Source organism: Lytechinus pictus, chromosome 9 (genome assembly GCF_037042905.1).
Source record: "Lytechinus pictus isolate F3 Inbred chromosome 9, Lp3.0, whole genome shotgun sequence".
NCBI classification, from domain to species: domain Eukaryota; kingdom Metazoa; phylum Echinodermata; class Echinoidea; order Temnopleuroida; family Toxopneustidae; genus Lytechinus; species Lytechinus pictus.
Window position 1 is genome coordinate 550,956 of NC_087253.1, and position 19,045 is coordinate 570,000.

Below are 19,045 nucleotides of genomic sequence, written 5' to 3' on the forward strand. Positions count from 1 at the left end.
GGTCTAATGACAGAGGGGATACCATACCGCGGGGCCAGACAAAGTCTTAGCAGAGCATATCACTGACACAGACAGAAATATACCTATTTATCGGTCTACTCATAATTCAACTGTGACCTGATTTTGTTGTGCATTATCCATTGTTTTGTTTTTTCTCTAGGTGGAGGCTTAGTGGTTGGATCAGTACTTCTAATAGGTCAGAAACAATCATTTTCTTATTAAGCTAAACAAAAATGATTTTAGAAGAATAAGGATCTCTAAATATGTACATTTTAGGAGTAGAAAAAAAAGTATTTTAGAAACAGAAATAATTTAATGGAAACATTTTGTACTTTCTCTACAACTACTCAAACAATAAGCCAGTTCACGGTTAGCTCATGATCAACTTTTCTCCAATGACCTTTGTGATTTTTTCATTAGGATAAGCACTATCATTTTCAAATGTAGATGTTACGTAAGCTTTACCAGTAGAGTATTCAAATTCTAAGAACAAAAGGCATTGTATTGACCAGGTGACTAGAATAGTACATCAGGGATAAAGTTTGGAAATCTGTTTTATTGTCTGCCTTTGGCACATTTGACTATTGTTTAGGCTACTGTCAAATACCAGTGATTATGAAGGCTCTATTTATTTCTCTTTAGCTTGGATGTGATAAATATTTTGAAAGGAATTCATGAATAATCATCAAATCACAAATGCCTATGTCAGTGAATTTGAAAACCACCTTCATGGTTGTCTCCAATGACCTTTTTCTGCTCGTGCGCAGTTTACAACCGTGAACAGGCTTATTGTCTAAGATTCATTGTGTATGTATGTATGTATGAAGGGGAGCCCCATGTCTGCGCAACTAAAACTTTAACTTAAGATTAAACATGATTTTATTTTTATTCCACAAAAGTTTTCAGTTGATGATGTTCCTTATATTCTTATGAGTAAGTGTGCCAAAAATCTCATGAAAATTTGAAAGAAATATATGATTTTCTTGGAAAAACCCTCGGACAGTCATTTTCAGATTGAACAAAACAATGGTGCCCCATGTCTGCGCACCCATTCACTTTACCCAAGATTCAGGGATTTCAATGAGAAAGGCTGCATATTTTTCCACCACATGAAATGCCCAAAATTCATTATTTTTCCACCATTTTTAATCAGATTCCTCAATGAATGTCTATCAGGTGTGAATTTGTGGTCGTTGCGTATCTTCTTTGATTCGATTCGCGAAGACAAGGTGGACTGCGCAGACTTGGGGCACCTTACCATATGTACAGTATTAAATGTGCCTATTAAATTCAGCACAAACTGTTTAGATATTGTAAATTGTAAAGTATAGTGCTTTTAAATTATTCCTATCTATTACATGGCATTGCCATTGTTGAATGTACACATTCAAGTCTAAGAGAATTTCCTGGACCTAAGAGATTCTAACTCGCCAGACTCACATCTATCATTTATTCATTTTAGAGGAGGATACATTTGGAAGCTATGCCAATTTGCTGCTCCGCTACTTTCTTGCTGAAGGAGTAATGTGTGGACATGGATTAATGGTGGCAAGTGCAGAAGAGCAGCCAAAACATTTGCTAAAGGTAACAGATAAGGTTTTTCCTATGAGACATTATCAGCAAGATACATGGGCAATCATTACCATATCTATGTACAATCTAATTTTAATGAGCAACTTCTTAAGGAGGGTGGGACCACTTACTGTATACTAAGGTTATGATGTAACCTTGTTCTACTCCCTGTGTGGCAAAATAAGGTTGGCAATGTTTGGCTTATTTTCTATTTCTTTGGGACAAATGCTTGATTTTTTGACACTGTCAGTTTCTATTTAGCTATTCATCATATAACTTGGCTCTTTTAATAAGTAAATTTGATTCTTTTAATTATTATTTCTTTATTAAAAATAGAGATTGAAAATGACAATTTTCTTGCAATATTACTTTCCACCAATAGAGAGCGTACAAAAATATACTCAAAAGTTTTTGAGCGTTCTGGTAAATACAAAAATGATCCCCAAGTTACTAATGAAAAATAAATTGCAACTGTAAGGTAATTAGTATGTTTTGATATTTTAATGATCTTTTGAAGTGTGTACTGCATTGGCTTACCATAGATCTACATGTAGATTCCCCACAGGCAGGGTGGTTACAGTGAACAAGTGGGTGGAACATTACTTTATCCATCACACTTAGATATTTCCCATATATTTTGATGATGTATATTGTGTTATATCATGTAATCCTATTTTTTTATCTTTATCTTGCACTATTGATTCATGCTAAGTCTAGTCAAGTACATGTAGCTCAGTAATATCAGTACATAAAGATGTTGAGAAAAACACATACAAATAGTGATTATTATATTATTATTATTGCCTCGCCTGCATAGCAGAGTGAGACTATAGATCTATGCCCTTTGCACACGGTGGGTGTCTTCAACATGAAATCTTCACCAAGGCTATGATTTTAAATATTATCATAACTTTAGAAGTATATGGGCCTAGTTTATGAAAATTTGACATAAGGAGGTAAATCAACAATCACTTGTCATCCTGTACAAGTTTCAGGTCACATGATCAAGGTCGGAGCTCATTAATGTCAATGAACTTTGATCATGTTTCTTAACCTATGTTAAATTTTTGAAATGTTCACATAACTTTGAAAGTGTAAAGAGCTATTCAATGAGACTTGGACATAGGGGTAATGAGATACAGGTCACATTATCAAGGTCAAACATCATTTAGGGTCAGTGATCTTTTACCATGTTGTGATATCAACATTGAAATTTTGAACAAGATTAATTTTTTGAAATGTGAATACTTGGATATGACTTGAGGGTGATTGCAAAATCAGGTGAGGCTTTAAATTATCAAGTGATTTTTTTTTATCTTTCAAAGTCAGTACTGCTGCTATATTGAATTGTGTAATGCATACGAAACAGCATTCAACTTGTTATTATTATTTCAGGCATTGCCTCATCCTGTAGATGATGACAAAGATAGTAAGACTACTCAAAGAATGGATGAAGAGAAGATGAAAATAGCATGGAGATATCAACACCTTCCACAACATCAGGTATATCCCCCCTCTCTCTATATGAAGAGTTTGGTTGCAAAAGCGGTTACATGTAGGTCCACTTTGGACCATTCCAAGAAAAATAATGTTTTTTATTCTGACTTATTGCAATATTCTTATGAGAAACTAAATTGTCATGATGTACTACCCTATCATGTGAACATAAAATTGGGTGTGAAATAAATCTACCTGTCTTCAATTGTTTTTTCATATATTTGAAAAAACTTATCATTGTGGACCTAACCCCTTTTGCAAGCAAACTGATATGAATCCAATCTCTATTGAATAAAAAAGTGATTTTCTTTGCCACTTTTATTCACGTGTTAATATGAATTTCAAATTTTCTTTGGTATCATCAGAGCGACTAAAAATATATAGGTATTTAGACTGAAAACAATAAAATTTATGAAAACTGGACCTAACCCCTTTTGACAAATGAGCTCTTCAGAAGAGGTTGGTTGCAAAAGGGGTTAGGTCCACCCCAAGAAAATCATATTTTTTTATTCTCCCATATTGCAATATTCTTATCCGAAACTAAATTTTCATGATACCATACCATGTGAACATAAAATTTGGTATAAAAGAAATCTACCTGTCTTCATATTTTTCAAAATGTTCTTTTCAAAAAAATTATTTGTGGACCTAACCCCTTTTGCAACCAAACTGAAATGGACCTAACCCCTTTGAAAAAAAAAAGTTTTTTTCTTTGCCATTTTTGTTCACGTTTTAATGGGAATTTCAACTTTTCTGTGGTATCATCTTATAGAGCTATACATTGAGACAAAAAAAAAATCAATTTGATGAAAAATGGACCTTACCCATTTTGCAACTGAGTTCTTCATATATATATATATATATATATATATATATATATATATATACATATAAATATATATATATATATTTATATCTATTTATATATTATGCAGGGTGCGACATAAGCGCTTGCCCGATTGCCCGGGGCAAGTAAAAGTTAGAGTCGGGCAAGTGTTTTGAAGCAAAGACAAAAACTAATTGCCCGAATCGGGCAAGCAAAATTCTCATATAGAAATTATATTTTAGAAAGATTCCCCATATTTCACCATCAAAATATAGAAAAGAAAAAGAGAGAAAAAAAGCCATATCATTAATTTCTTTCAAAAGAGTTTGTAAGTCATGATTCGAATTGCAAAATTTGCGCCATTTTCTGCAATAAACACACAGCTCAGACACGTACACACACACACACAGAATCAATGGCAGTCTAGCATACCTAGCTAGCTAGCGCCTAGTCCACGCAGCCCATGGTTTCTACGGTGCTGCACGAACAAAGTTTGCTCAAGAAGAAATCTCCCACAGAACTGTCAAACTTCACATTTCTTACCAATGAAAACTCTTGTAATGTCCACATTTCCTAAAAATTGGAGTAGCTCTATCATTTGTAAGCAGTAAAAGGAGAAATTTTCAATTCTGTTATGCTTCAAAAAGATCGGGTTTCGAATGATCGTCTAGTATCGCACACACTGAATACATTGTTTGACAGTCCCACATATGCATTTGTGTGTATGTTGATAAACGTGGTTTCTTTCGTAACTATTTTTTTTAGCCAAGGAAATTGATAAATTTTCTTCTTTATTTATGACTGGATAGTCTGAGCTTTCTTCCTTACTGTTTTCTTTCTTTCTGCCTATCTTTCCTTTTCTTTTCAATCTTTCCTTCTTTTGAATCTCTCTTTATTTCTTTAAATTTCCTTCCTTCTTTCGTTCATTTTTTCTGTTACTACAGCTGTCTTTCTCTTTGTCATTCTTTTCTTTTTATCTTTTTTTCTTTCTTCCTTCCATCCAACCTTTGTTTACCTCTTTCTTTAATCCTTCCTTCTTTTTCCCCTTCCTTTCATTCTTTCTTACTGTCTTTCTTTTTTCCATCCATTCTTTACCTTTTCTTCCTTTCTTTTTTTTCTTCCTTACTTTCTTCATCCCTTTCATTCTTTCTAAATTTCCTTTCTTTATTTTTCCTTCATTCCTTTCTTCCCTTTTTTGTCTTTCGTTCTTTCTTTCTCCTTCCTTCCTTTCTTTCTTTCTTTCAGTTTCTTTCTGATTTTCTTTATTTCTGTCTTTTGATCTTTCTTTTTTTTCCATCCATCCTTTTTTCCTTATATTTTCTTTCTGCCTTGCTTCATCTCTTTCCTTCATTTCTTTCTGTCTTTCGTTATATCTTTCTTTTCTTTTTTCCTTCCTTCCATCTATCCTTTTACCTTTTCTTTCTCAAGTTCCTTTCTCTCGTTTTTTTCTTTCACTTTTCCTTCCTTCCATCCATCCTTTACCTTTTTTTTTTCTTCCTTTCTTTCCTTTTACCTTTTTTCTTTCTTTTTCTTTTTTTTATTCATTCCTTTCTTTCTTCCCCTCAGTTTTTTTTCCTATATTTTTTTCCTTTCCTTTTTCTTTCCTTCTTTCTTCCTTTCTTCTTGCTTTCCTTCTTTCTTTCTGATTTTCTTTATTTCTGTCTTTCGTTCTTTTTATCTTTCTTTTATTTTCCATCCATCCTTTTTTTCTTCCTTATTTTTTTTCTTTCTGCCTTCCTTCATCTCTTTCCTTCATTTCTTTCTGTCTTTCATTCTATCTTTCTTTTCTTTCTTCCTTTCTTTTTTCTTTCCTTTCTCTTGTTTTCTTTCTCTTCCTTCCATCCATCCTTTACCTTTTCCTTTCTTTCCTTTTACCTTTTTCTTTCTTTATTCGTTCCTTTCTTTCCTTCTTTCCTTTCTTTATTTCCCCTCAGTTTTTTCTCTCAGTTTTTTTTTAATTTCTTTCTTTTTTCTTTCCTTCCTTCTTTCCCTTTGTTCTTCCTTCCTTTCTTTCTTTCTTTCTTTCTCTGCCCTGCAGCCATTCTCTCTCTCTCTTTCTTTCTTTCTTTCTTCTTTTTTTTTCTTTCTTCCTTCCTTTATTTCTTCCTCCTTTCTGTCTTTCTTATTTTTTTTCTTTCATTCTCTCCCCCTCTCTTAATTTCTTTTTTTTTTCTCTGGTTATTTTCAGTGAATTCCCCCTTTTTTATCGTGTGTCCTAGTCCCCTCCAAAATATATGGAAAATATATGAGATTAGGAAATAGATTAAAGAGCATATTGACCATATATTTTATCATTATGTACAAGATAAAAATCATTAAAAAAAAAAGAAATACAAGGTACATGTACATCAGTAGTCATGTTGAAAAATATATTAAAGCCGTCAATGGTATGGTATGTAAAACAGTAAGCCTATAACTTGTTTTAAAGCAATAAAACTTTGTTTTGAAGGATTTTTTCTGGCAAGTGAAATTTATATTCGGGCAAGTATTTTCCAACTATTTGAAAATTTACTTGCCCGACTGGGCAAGTGCTTCAAAAAAGTTATGTAGCACCCTGTATTATGTATATATATACATATATGTATATATATATATATATATATATATATATATACATGTATATATATATATATATATATACATATAAATTTATATATACATATTTAAGGTACATATAATATATATATATATATATATACTTCGGGAATTCTATCCTTGTATAGAGTGCTCGATGTCCTTCACAGGAAGAGCTTTGAATAATAATAATATATATTATATGTACCTCTCCTTTCGTCTGTCTCTCACCTTCCCTTTTCATTTATTTATCAAGATATTTTTCTCTTCATTTCAATATCTGGGCCTTTTAACACAATGATCACAGAACAATTAAAAAAATAATTTCATGAAGAAAAATATATTCAATCAATCTTTGAATTCCAGCTTACAATCAACCCTTGATTTTGTGAAACATGACCTTAGTCTTTCTTCCAGCAGCTCCTCACTATCCCAGGATGCTTTTATTTAATGCATCTAGTTTCAATAATTTGTGTAAATTTATTTAATGTAGCCACATGAATATGATGTTGGGATATTTAAAAAGGTAAACGTACTGAGAATGTACATTGATTTTACACGCATATGCTTACAGATTACTGCCTCATAGCATAGCCCAATTTTGGCATAAAACTTTTGAAATGATCAAACACCATTTTGTGAACCATGGCAGGGTTATCATACATGTAATCTAAGCTCTGTAGGTATATGAAGTTGACATTACATCATCTGGGCAATTGACTGCTTGACTGTAATACCAAGTGATTATTAGTCCAAGTGATTACTACACCAAGTGGTGGTTGGAATTAACAGTAATTAGACCAAAGTGATAGTAGACCAAGTTGGTTTAGCCATGGTGGTTTTAGATAATCTGAGAATTAGACCATCAGTTTAGTTAGCCATGTATCACATGTTATGGTTGTCTATTTTTACAATCCAAGAAATTGGACAATCTACTTCCAATAGATGAAGTGGATCCAAATCAACAATATAGATTATAAACAGAAAAAAAAATATTTGATTGCCCATTCACTAAGAACACCTTTGTTTTCTCTCTTTATCAGGTATCAGAAACAGGTCAGCAGTTTGGTCACAGCTATGATCTCAATCGTGTAATGGGTGAATCGAGACTGACCACTGTCAAAACAAATTGCTTCTATCTTCCATCTGAAAAGATTTCTCTTCATGATAACAGGTATTTAGCATCATTCCAAGACATAAACCAAGCAAACTAATTCCTCCTACAAATGTCAACATTCAAGATTTTGATGATTGCTGATTTGGTACTGTTGAACACACAAGTTCCTGAACTTTTATAGGTACTTAATTATATGCAGAAATAATGTGTAAATATATGTTTTTAAAAATGCCCTCTGGAGTAAGGTCATTAAGGGCATTACAGCCTTGAGGGGCTGTTCACATAACAACTAAGTGTTTCTTTGATTTTTTTTTGCTAGACTTTCACTAATGTTTCTATCATTCTTATACTGTTGTTAAAACCAACTCAATTCCAGGGTAATATTTCTTTGCTGATATTTTGTTTTTACTTTAGTATTAATCAAGCCTATCAGAGATTATTCAGTAAAGTTGAGAGTGAGATTAGTGAAGGTGGATACAGCCTTACCGCAGATGCTGCTAAATCACAGGTAATTCAAAACAAATCACTTTAAAGCCAATGTTTCATTCTGATAGATGTATAAAAGAATATCAATTTTCAAGTTCGAATCCATTTACATTTGGGTAGTTCAATAGAATAATAAATTCACATCAATGAATCTGTACTTCTATGTTATTTTGGCTTTCAAGGTACATATTACACACAATCAGTACTATTTGTTTACGCTACTAGAAGTCCTCATATCTAATTTAATCCTAATAAGACCCCCGTCTGATAAGACCCCCGTCTGATAAGACCCCCGTCTGATTCAGCCTGCCCCCTCAACATTTTTTGCTATTTTTGGCCGTGTCGCTCGCTGACTTTTTACTTTCAAGTCTCGTGCAACTTTTGAGACCGAAATTGCGACCACCGGTACTCGGTTCTGAAATTGCACAAATTTTGTAAGAGCATGCAGACCCAAAATTGCTCAAAAACGTAAATTCGTTTACAAATCCAATACAAGTAGTATTTTTAGCCAAAATTCATAAATGGATCATTATTTTTCCTTTTACTGATTAAAATTAATGAATTTCATCTTTATTTATGGTCACAATAAAATCCAACAATTTGCATTGAAAAAAAAGAATGAAAAACAAAAAGTCCAAAAACATGGAAATACATAAGAAATGGCTGAGAGATGGCCAAGATCATAATGGGAGGTGGGCTGAATCAGCCCCCCTCACCAGTCAGAGTCTTCTTATGTGTTGAAATTACCCAGTCTATTTAGGGTTAATTATCAGAATATATAGGAGCACTCAACCTGTTGGCAGCTCCTCTATCTGCTCTCTATTTCTTTGCTTAATTTGGGTGACCTTTTGATGTTATCTGGAACCAAATTATCAACAGTGGATTTGGATTCATTTATAGATTGTTCTGGACAAGTTTTGTTGAATCTGAGTCACAGGTTTTAAAGATCTGGACTTGTACTTTTTCTTACTTGCAACTTCACACTGCTGTAATGTAGCCATGTTTTTTATCTTGCACAGTGTACTCAGTAGTATTGATACTCACTCAAGCCTGATTATCACCTTTACCAATGCCCTATTGTAACAGACAAGCAGGACTGTCCACAACAATGGATGCAGTCAAGTGTTTTACTATTGTGTTTCTTCTTGGACTGTGCCTTGGACATGATAATGGTCAGCATTTTATCAAACATGTACTTAAGCCTACATGTACTGTATACCACAACCGTTCTTGTCCACTTCTGCATGTGTTAGGAGATTCTACGGTAGACGAATTAACTATTACCTGAATTCAGATGCTTCTTACCAAATATCCCTTTTGAAGGATGGCGATATTAGTCCTAACCCTGGGCCTGATGTTGGTTGCGGCAGCTGTGATACAGTGCCAGAGACTATTACCTATACCAGGGAACAGTTGTATGATGTCGCCCATCATGATATTTGCCACCAGCGTCTATCTCCTGTACTGTGGAAGAAGCTTGCTACCCTTGGAATCTCGTAAAAGAAGAGAACAAAACATAGTAAGAGAGCATGGATTAAAAGGAGGAATAAGATCTTGCGTTCATCTTTATCCACTTTCCCTGATGATAAATCTCCTACTAAAAACACTCCATTGACTTGCATTTCATCTGGTGAGGCAGACTTTAGTCTTGTATGTAATAAAGGTCTGAAGAAAGGAAATCAGACTCTCATTGGCCTTTGGAATGCACGTTCTTTGAGCAATAAAACAGTGTGCACATGTGATCTAATCCTGGATAACAACCTTGACGTACTAGTTGTTACAGAGTCATGGCTCACAGGAGATTGCAGGGATGACATTGTTATAGTTGACTTAAAGTCAACGCTTCCCAATTATGAAATCCTACATTGTCCTCGAAAGACCTCTCGAGGAGGAGGCATACGTGTCATCCATCGATCATCTGCCACCACATCCGTAAAGGAAATACACAAGTTTTCATCTTCCGAGCTCCTGGACTTTAGCATCCGTTTCTCACCGTCGTCAGTTCTGCATCTGTATGCAGTTTATCGACCGCCACCTTCTTCTTCGAACAAACTGACTTGCGGAATGTTCACATCTGAATTCTTCACTCTCTTGGAGTCTGCAGCTATCGATGATAATTGTCCCCTTATAGTTGGGGACTTCAACATTCATGTTGATAACACTAGTGCAAGCTACGTAAGAACCTTCCTCGGTTCTCTGGACTCAATTGGATTTCAGCAGCATGTTCAGGAGCCAACTCACCGTGCTGGACATACCATAGACTTAATCATTTCAAGGAGAGTTGATGACATAGTCTCTGGTATCCATCTTCTGTCCAACCTGCCTTCTGATCATTCTGCTGTCATTGCAAGAATTAAGACTGAAAGTTCTGGGAATCCAAGGAAGCGGATCACGTACAGGAAGTTACAGAGTATACATGTAGATATCTGCTCCTTCAGACAAGACATTTTGAATTCATTAGTCATGTCTTTGTTATCGTCTTGTCCTACAGCATCTGTAAACATGTGTAATATGAAATTGTTGGATCTCCTCAATAAGCATGCTCTGTTGAAAGCAAGGTCATCACAATCAATCCCAAAGCTCCATGGTATAGTGAAGAAATCAAGGAAGCGAAGGGGTGCAGACGTCGTGCTGAGCGACTGATGCTGAAATCTGGACTTTGTATTCATAAACAGCTTTACAAGAAGGAATGTGACTCTTACTACAGTAAACTCTTTGAGGCTAAGTCAAGTTACTTCAAAGGTGAGATCGCAGGATCAGATTCAAAGCAGCTGTTCCAGATCGTGAAGAAATTGTCTTCACCTCTGCAGTCCACCACATTTCCTGATCATGACTCTGATGAGGACCTTGCCAACAGATTTGGGGAGTTCTTCGAGAATAAGGTCGCGTCTATCATTTCTTCATTCAACGTCCCCTTTTCTGATGATCTATTACTGCCTTCTCAGACTGGGATTTCACATGACTCCAACCTCTCAGAATTTGACCTTGTTTCTGAAATGCAGGTTAAGCGTGTCATCAAGTCACTTCCTTCGAAATCTTGTAGCTTGGATCCCCTCCCAACTTGGCTAGTGAAGGCATGCCTCGACGAACTCCTGCCTGTTATAACTCTCATCATGAACCTTTCCTTATCATCTGGTGTTGTTCCTGAGTCTTTTAAAACAGCCTGTGTTTTGCCACTTTTGAAAAAACCGAGCCTGGAAACTAAGGATTTCAAGAACAACAGACCTATTGCTAATTTGCCATTTCTTAGTAAAGTTCTTGAAAGAATTGTTGCTGCTCAGCTCAGAACTCACCTTGATGAAAAGGGGCTGTTTCCACCAAATCAGTCAGCTTATCGCCATTTTCATTTTACTGAAACGGCCCTGATAAAGGTTCAGAATGATCTTCTGCTTGCTGTGGATAAAGGACAAGAGACTGTTCTCATCCTTTTGGATTACTCAGCTGCGTTTGACACGCTGGACCATGGTGTTCTTCTTCAACGTTTGGAACATGATTACGGCTTCAGCGGAACTGTTCTTCTTTGGTTGGAATCCTACCTTGCCAGACGAAGCCATAAGGTTGTCGTTCTCTACTCCCTCCATTGGCTTCAGGTTTATAATAGAATTATTTTCAATTATTTTCTCCTTGTCTATAAAATCATCCATGGTCTCGCCCCATCCTACCTTCAAAATCTTATCTCTCTCTGTCCCTCATCTTCTGCAACTCAATGTCTCCGATCTGCTTCTACTGCTCACCTTCGACTATCTCTAGGACCCCGCACTTTTACCCGTTATGGCGATCGTGCTTTTTCTGCTCTTGCCCCCAAACTCTGGAACAATCTCCCAATCTCCATCAGTAATGCATCCACTGTCGAATCTTTCAAAACACTCCTCAAATCTTACCTCATTAAGCAGTCTTCTTAATTCCATATCCTGTTCTCTCTCACTGTATTTTGCTACTTCTTTTTTTTTCTTCTTTCCAATGCCCTTAGAAACTGTTGTATTAAGCGCTATATAAATGTTAATTATTATTATTATTAATATCACCCATTGTCATTTAATCTAATGTGCAGTTGGTCTAATTTTCACCTTGCTTACTAAATATTATTTTAAATATTGTGAAATTAAATATTGATTCATAAACTGTAAGCAATGTTAGGCCAGGTGAATGTTTGGTAAAAGGGTATAACTAGAAATAAGATGAAGTAGTAAATATGCCAAACGAGTCGTGTGGTCCAGTGGTTAGAGCATTGGACTCATAATCGCAAGGTTGTGAGTTCGAATCCCTACTCTGCCATTGTCTCTACTTTGATAAAAAGGCCCGAGAGTAATATCTGTCGTCTATAAGGTCAGCCACTATGACTGATTAACCTAGACGTACAATGTTTCCTAGGTAATTGGTTATATACCAGTTTGGCGTTTACCAGCAAAAATGCTGTCCTGCCGAGTTCCTACGGGAGTTACCATAAACAGAAACAGAAACGACAAAAGTCCAAGTGGATAGAGACAAAATGAGCATAGATTAACTAGAATTAGACCAAGTGGATTGGGACCAATGTGAACGTAGACCAAATGGGTCTAGACCAAATGATCTTCATCTTTGCATTTCTTCTCATAGGGTGTGACAAATCGCAACATTCTTAGACTAGGGATCCACTCATTAGCTTCGCCCCTTTGGGAAGTCAACTCTATTCAGCAATCTACTGTGTCCTTGTGTAGGTTTCTCCATGCACTCCGAGGGATATTAAGAGTCTCATTGGCTGTATGTGTACTCACTATACCTACACACTTATATCAGGTAAATTTAGTCATGATTTTATTAGGTAGCTTTCTTTGTGGTCAGATATGATCCCCTATCCATTTTGCAGTTGGTTATATGGTGTAGAATCACCACATACTAACCATTTCTACACGCTTTTTAGCACTTATACAAATTTCCTTAGACCAAGAATGATATCAAAGTAGAGATATTGTGCAAGTGAATGTGATTCCTGTTTACCTATATTTTGTTTTGTCTTTGTGATGTTAAAATGACAGTGATATGATTGATTCTCTAATTTGAACTTTATCAATCAATTTCTTATGTAGGCCATGGTGCATGCTCATTGCTGCCTCATATACTGTTAAGTATATATTCACATGTATAATTCATTTAATTAATTTCATAACTGTAAAACAGACCTTTATTTTACATTGAATATAATTGTTGACCATGCAGTATACTGTTTACTCAAACAACCCCTTTGTGGTCAGTGGCTTGTTGCAGGAAGAGTTAAAATCAAACACAACTTTAAACAATCAAATGCAATTTGATTTTCAACCAATGAAACATGCAAATTACAGACTTGTGCCAGATTTTTGAGTTGCATCTAACCCTTAAGACCGGGGGGGCTGATTCAGCCCCCCTCAACACTTTTCACGATAAATCCGCCACGCAAAATGTATTAACAGCATCGCTCACCGACATATTACTTTGAAATTTCTTGCAACTTTTGAGACCACAATTGCTACCCCAAGGTGCATGGTTCCAAAATTACACAACATTCTTAAGTGCATTCAGACCCCAAAAATCTCAAAAACGTGAATTTGTCTACAAATCCAATGCAAATAGTGTTTTTAGCTAAAATTCATAAATGTATCTTTTTTTTCCATTTGCTGATTAAAATAAATAAATTCTTTCTTTGTTATGGTCAAAATAAAGTCCCTCACAATTTCCATTGAAAAAAACAATACAAAACAAAAAGTAAAAAAACAAAGAAAATACATAAGAAATTTAGAAAACAATAAAATACATTAAGAATTATCAACATCACATTTATTTCAATGAGATGTTGAAATTTGTTTAAAGTACATTTGATCAGATTCCTCTAAAGAGTCTGTGAACCCAAAATTAGCATTGTAGGGGCATTATTTAGTAAATTAGAGCAAACTTTTAATTTTACTCATAAATTAGCATAATCAATTACAAGTAGCATCGAGTTTTTTCGCAGAATTTGATCATGAAGATTTGTAGATTATTCTATGAGTAAAGTGTGTGTCGCAATCAATGGCCGAGATCATAAGGGGGGGCAGCTGAATCAGTCCCCCCCCCCCTCTGTGTTTTCTTAGGTGTTGAATAGCCCAGTCTAATAGGGTTAGGGTTTTTTTCTGCCATGTCTGTGCCATGTATATATTCATATTGTTTGATTTACTGAGTTTGTATATGCTGTATGTTTTCTCATAACCAGTGGGAAATGAATTTACTTCTGAAAGATAATAAATGCTTAAATCCTTTTTTTTTGTTCGGTTGCAGGATGAAAGTAAAGTTAGAAGAATAGAGAGACTCTGTGATACTGTTATCAGACTTGAATCATTTGCAGGGTCTGATAAAGAGACTAATCCAGTTTATAAAGAATACCATGGTAAGTTTAAAGGAAGGGTTTCATTTTCATAATTTCTGGAAAAAAAAAGTTGTTTTCACAGGCAACCTGCTGTCCAATAAAACATAGACAGCAAAAGATTTTTCTGAAAATTAAGAATAGGCCTGGGACGATTGTCAATTTTACCATTTGATTATTTCCTGAAAAAAACAATCAAATCATTTTATTGTTCGTTGGGAATCACGTCTTCTAGCCAATAGTTGACCTGCTTATGAAGACCTCCCAGAGTATTGTCTGTTACTCATAATTAAAAGTAAACCTTTTATCCCCCCTACCCTCTCTTTGATTTCTATTTCAAAAGAAACTATATGAAATGACATTAAAACTTTCACTTAATTGTTCCAATGTAAAATCTTTTCGAAATCAATGCTTGTATTATGCATCCCTCCAAGTGCAACACCCCTGCATATGAATGAATCAGCCTACAGTCTTGGGTCCAATTTACGTCTCTGTAAACAACTCATTCATGAAGTATTCTTTGAGACAGACACGCATGTGGTGCCTTTTACTTATTGAAAAATTTCATCCATTGCCCATACCATGCCCCAACCTCCACATGTGGCACTGCCCTTGATGTTAAAAATATTTTGCAAAATATTTTTCATTTAGTACCTCTCAAATTACAATTTTTGTCTCACCTGCATAGCAGAGTGAGACTATAGGCGCCGCTTTTCCGATGGCGGCGGCGGCGTCAACACCAAATCTTAACCTGAGGTTAAGTTTTTGTCTCACCTGCATAGCAGAGTGAGACTATAGGCGCCGCTTTTCCGACAGCGGCGGCGACGGCGGCGGCGGCGTCAACACCAAATCTTAACCTGAGGTTAAGTTTTTGAAATGACAGCATAACTTAGAAAGTATATGGACCTAGTTCATGAAACTTGGCCATAAGGTTAATCAAGTATTACTGAACATCCTGCCTGAGTTTCATGTCACATGACCAAGGTCAAAGGTCATTTAGGGTCAATGAACTTAGACCATGTTGGGGGAATCAACATCAAAATCTTAACCTAAGGTTAAGTTTTTGAAATTTCATCATAACTTAGAAAATATATGGACCTAGTTCATGAAACTTATACATAAGGTTAATCAAGTATCACTGAACATCCTGCTTGAGTTTCACATCACATGACCAAGGTCAAAGGTCATTTAGGGTCAATGAACTTTGGCCGAATTGGGGGTATCTGTTGAATTACCATCATAACTTTGAAAGTTTATGGATCTGATTCATGAAACTTGGACATAATAGTAATCAAGTATTACTGAACATCCTGTGCAAGTTTCAGGTCACATGATCAAGGTCAAAGGTCATTTAGGGTCAATGAACTTTGGCCAAATTGGGGTATTTGTTGAATTACAGCCATAAATTTGAAAGTGTGTTGGTCTAGTTCATAAAACTTGGACATAATAGTAATCAAGTATCACTGAACATCCTGTGCGAGTTTCAGGTCACATGATCAAGGTCAAAGGTCATGTAAGGTCAAAGAACTTTGGCCACGTTGGGGGTATTTGTTGAATTGCCATCATATCTCTATAAGTGTATTGGTCTAGTTCATAAAACGTGGAAATAAGAGTAACCAAGTATCACTGAACATCTTGTGCGAGTTATAGTAGTTTTCAAAATCAGCACTGCTGCTATATTGAATCGCGTGATGCAGGTGAGACGGCCAGAGGCATTCCACTTGTTTATAATTTGAACCTATAACTGGGTCTATTTTGGGAAACTACATGTAGTCAACTGGAATTAAGTGATGGTGCATGTTGAAATGTTATTTTGATTTTGTGAGTGGGGGCTGGGGCTATTGGAGATTGCATTGTTTTGAAACATGAAAAGAATTCTTGATCCCACCGCTATCTTTCTCTCTCTCTGTCTCACACACACACCCACACACAGAGATAGGGAGGAGGAGTCAATTTGTTTCTGAAGTCACAACCTTTCCCATTACCTTTCAATAATGGGAACGCATGTGGCTTCTTCTTTGTCTCCCAACGAGTTACTATTACTTGAGTATTCGAGTTATCCCAAGTGTCGAATTGAGATCTGCCGAACATTCAAACAGTGCAAATTTTGCTAATCGATTTTTTGGGGGGATGCACTGTTTTGTCATGCACAATTGAAAATCATTCAGGAAAATGGCAGTTTATGATTTAGGATCAAATGCAGCTTGGAATAGTTTCAGTCATTCTTAGAAGTTATATTTACCGGATTACAAGCAATGCTTAGAAACAGTCATTCATGGAGGTCATAAGGTTTTTTTTTTTAATGGCTTTCTGAGACATTTTGCATTAAACATTATATATCTGAATAAGTGCCCCCTTCTCCCTATTACATAAGAACATTGTATATTTTGTGCTTAGGAAATTATTGATGTCGTTTTGCAGGTTTATTTCATATCCGTAGACTTCCAAGACTCAATTCACTATCTAGTTACCTTCCTGATACTCTGGATCTGGCATTCAAGTTACGTAGGAAGAAGCTTACTATCGAGGTGCGTCAAACTCAAAATGAATAATGCAGGAAGGAATCATTGAAACATAATGCTTATACCAGAAAAAAAAAAAAAAAAACATTGAGAGTGGGTAGATTTTGTTATTTGATGAAATAGAAAAGACATTTAAATGTCCCACAATTCTTTCCCCTCTGATATTAATTAGTAAGTACGGTAGGCAATACATAATGACTATTTTTCCATGTAAAATCAGCTGTTTTCTTTCTTTTGTAACATGCATTGATTCATGGATCTAAGTGTGCATAGTTTGACACGTGCTTACCTGTACAGAGCAATGTCATTGGCATAATAAAAGAACAAATAAAAGAACAAATTTAGCTCAAACACATGTCCATACACACATAACTCGAAAGAGAGAAAGAAAAGTTTTGGATAAAACTGTTGAATGCGTTTCAGATACTGGTGTACTGTAAATTTAAGCAGCGAACATATTGTTTTATTTATTTATTTATTTTTATTTATTCTCGAATATTTATACAGAGTGGCCTGATCAGCATTAAAAAACATACAATATACGAAAAACATAGTAACAGGTCATTATGAGATACAGAAAAAGGAACAAATACAAAGTAAAATACGAAAATATGTTACGAGTTACAGATGGCAAGATTATAAATACGCAAAACACGACACGCTTTAATGTCTAAATGATAAGTGGGAAACACAGAAAGACAAGAAAAGAGCAGCAATCAAGATTAAGAGTACTTTAGGAACGACACGAACAAGAGAATAGTGGGTGATAAGTGTATTGTATACTGATTAAAATGAACGATATGATTTGTCTATATGTGTTTAAGTTGGTATTTGAAAGAATGTACGGATTTTGAAAACCTTATATGGTCAGGCAGTTGGTTCCAATTAAAAGAGCCTAGAAACAGAAAAGATTTTTGGTAAAAGGTCGTACGACATTTTGGCAATCTCAAGAGCAATTTGTCAGAACTACGTGTGGTTCTCGTAGAGACATCATCGACAAATGAAAGTCTATCGTATAAATTGGCAGGCGATAATTTGTTGACACACTTATACATAAGAACACATGAGGTTCTATGGAGAACTTTGTTTAGAGAGGGCCAATCTAGTTCTTTAAACACGATTTCAGAACTTGTCATCCATGTGCGATTTGATATCAGATATGCTGCTCTTTTATGTAACCTGTTAAGCGTGTCGTAATTTCCTTCTGATCTCCCAAACCAAACATTAGAACAATAAAGGATATGGGGAATGACATATCCCCAATAAAGTTTGGAAAGTTGAGATTGATTAAAATAATGTTTATTCCTGCGAATAATTCCAAGCTTACGTTTGATAAGGTTTGAAATTGAATTGGTATGTTGCTTAAAGTCAAGGCAATTATCAATTGTTACGCCCAAACACTTCACTTCATTTACACATTCTAGAGTACAGCCATGTATATTTATTGATATTTGTTGATTATGAGTAGTACTTAGTTTTTGTTTTGACCCTAATAGCATTACTTTTGTTTTATTATAGTTTAAGATCAGTTTGTTATTTCTTATCCATGAATAGGTCTCGTATAGTGCCTGGGTTAGATTGGTTTCGACCTCTGCTTTAGTCTTACCAGATACTGAAATAGTAGTGTTCAGGGGGGGATGAACTATTTTGTCATCCCCTTCAGTTGAATAGTATGATGTTATGTTACCCAGGCTATGGTTTCATTATTATAGGGAATGTGATATTATTCAGATGCTTTTTGTTTATCACTCAGGATAGAATGAGTTTTAATGATTAATACACTGGAGATAATATTTTTAACACTGCCTGATAGAGTAAAGTCCAGGAATAGCTGGCCTTGGTCTAAGCCCAGTCATGTGTGTAAATCCTATTTGAAAAAGTTTTCTTCAGCGGCTTAGCAACTTCTAACTCCCAGCCTCGACTCCATTCAGAGTTGAGTCATTTTAAGTTTTTGGGTTAGGGCTGGTGGTGTTATCCAGAGCACACATCAGTCTGTCCTATGAAGCTTTGGTCACATGAGTGAACATATATGGTCTAAATCACATTATTGAGGGCTTCTCTATCCATGGCCACAGATGATACTTGTCTACCATTGG

At 35.3% G+C, this 19,045-nt stretch overlaps 1 protein-coding gene across 1 annotated transcript in view; it reads left to right on the forward strand.

The window, feature by feature from the left end:
* The first annotated feature begins 150 nt into the window (after positions 1 to 150).
* The window catches only part of LOC135155464 (elongator complex protein 4-like), a 20,459-nt gene continuing 1,564 nt past the window's right edge, over positions 151 to 19,045 (forward strand). Inside the window, exons 1-8 of the mRNA XM_064104440.1 lie at positions 151 to 196; positions 1,463 to 1,584; positions 2,968 to 3,075; positions 7,513 to 7,643; positions 8,001 to 8,094; positions 12,669 to 12,848; positions 14,343 to 14,451; positions 16,849 to 16,955. Of these exons, the coding sequence (XP_063960510.1) occupies positions 1,525 to 1,584; positions 2,968 to 3,075; positions 7,513 to 7,643; positions 8,001 to 8,094; positions 12,669 to 12,848; positions 14,343 to 14,451; positions 16,849 to 16,955 (789 nt within the window). The 5' untranslated portion in view covers positions 151 to 196; positions 1,463 to 1,524. The remainder of the gene's footprint in view (positions 197 to 1,462; positions 1,585 to 2,967; positions 3,076 to 7,512; positions 7,644 to 8,000; positions 8,095 to 12,668; positions 12,849 to 14,342; positions 14,452 to 16,848; positions 16,956 to 19,045) is intronic.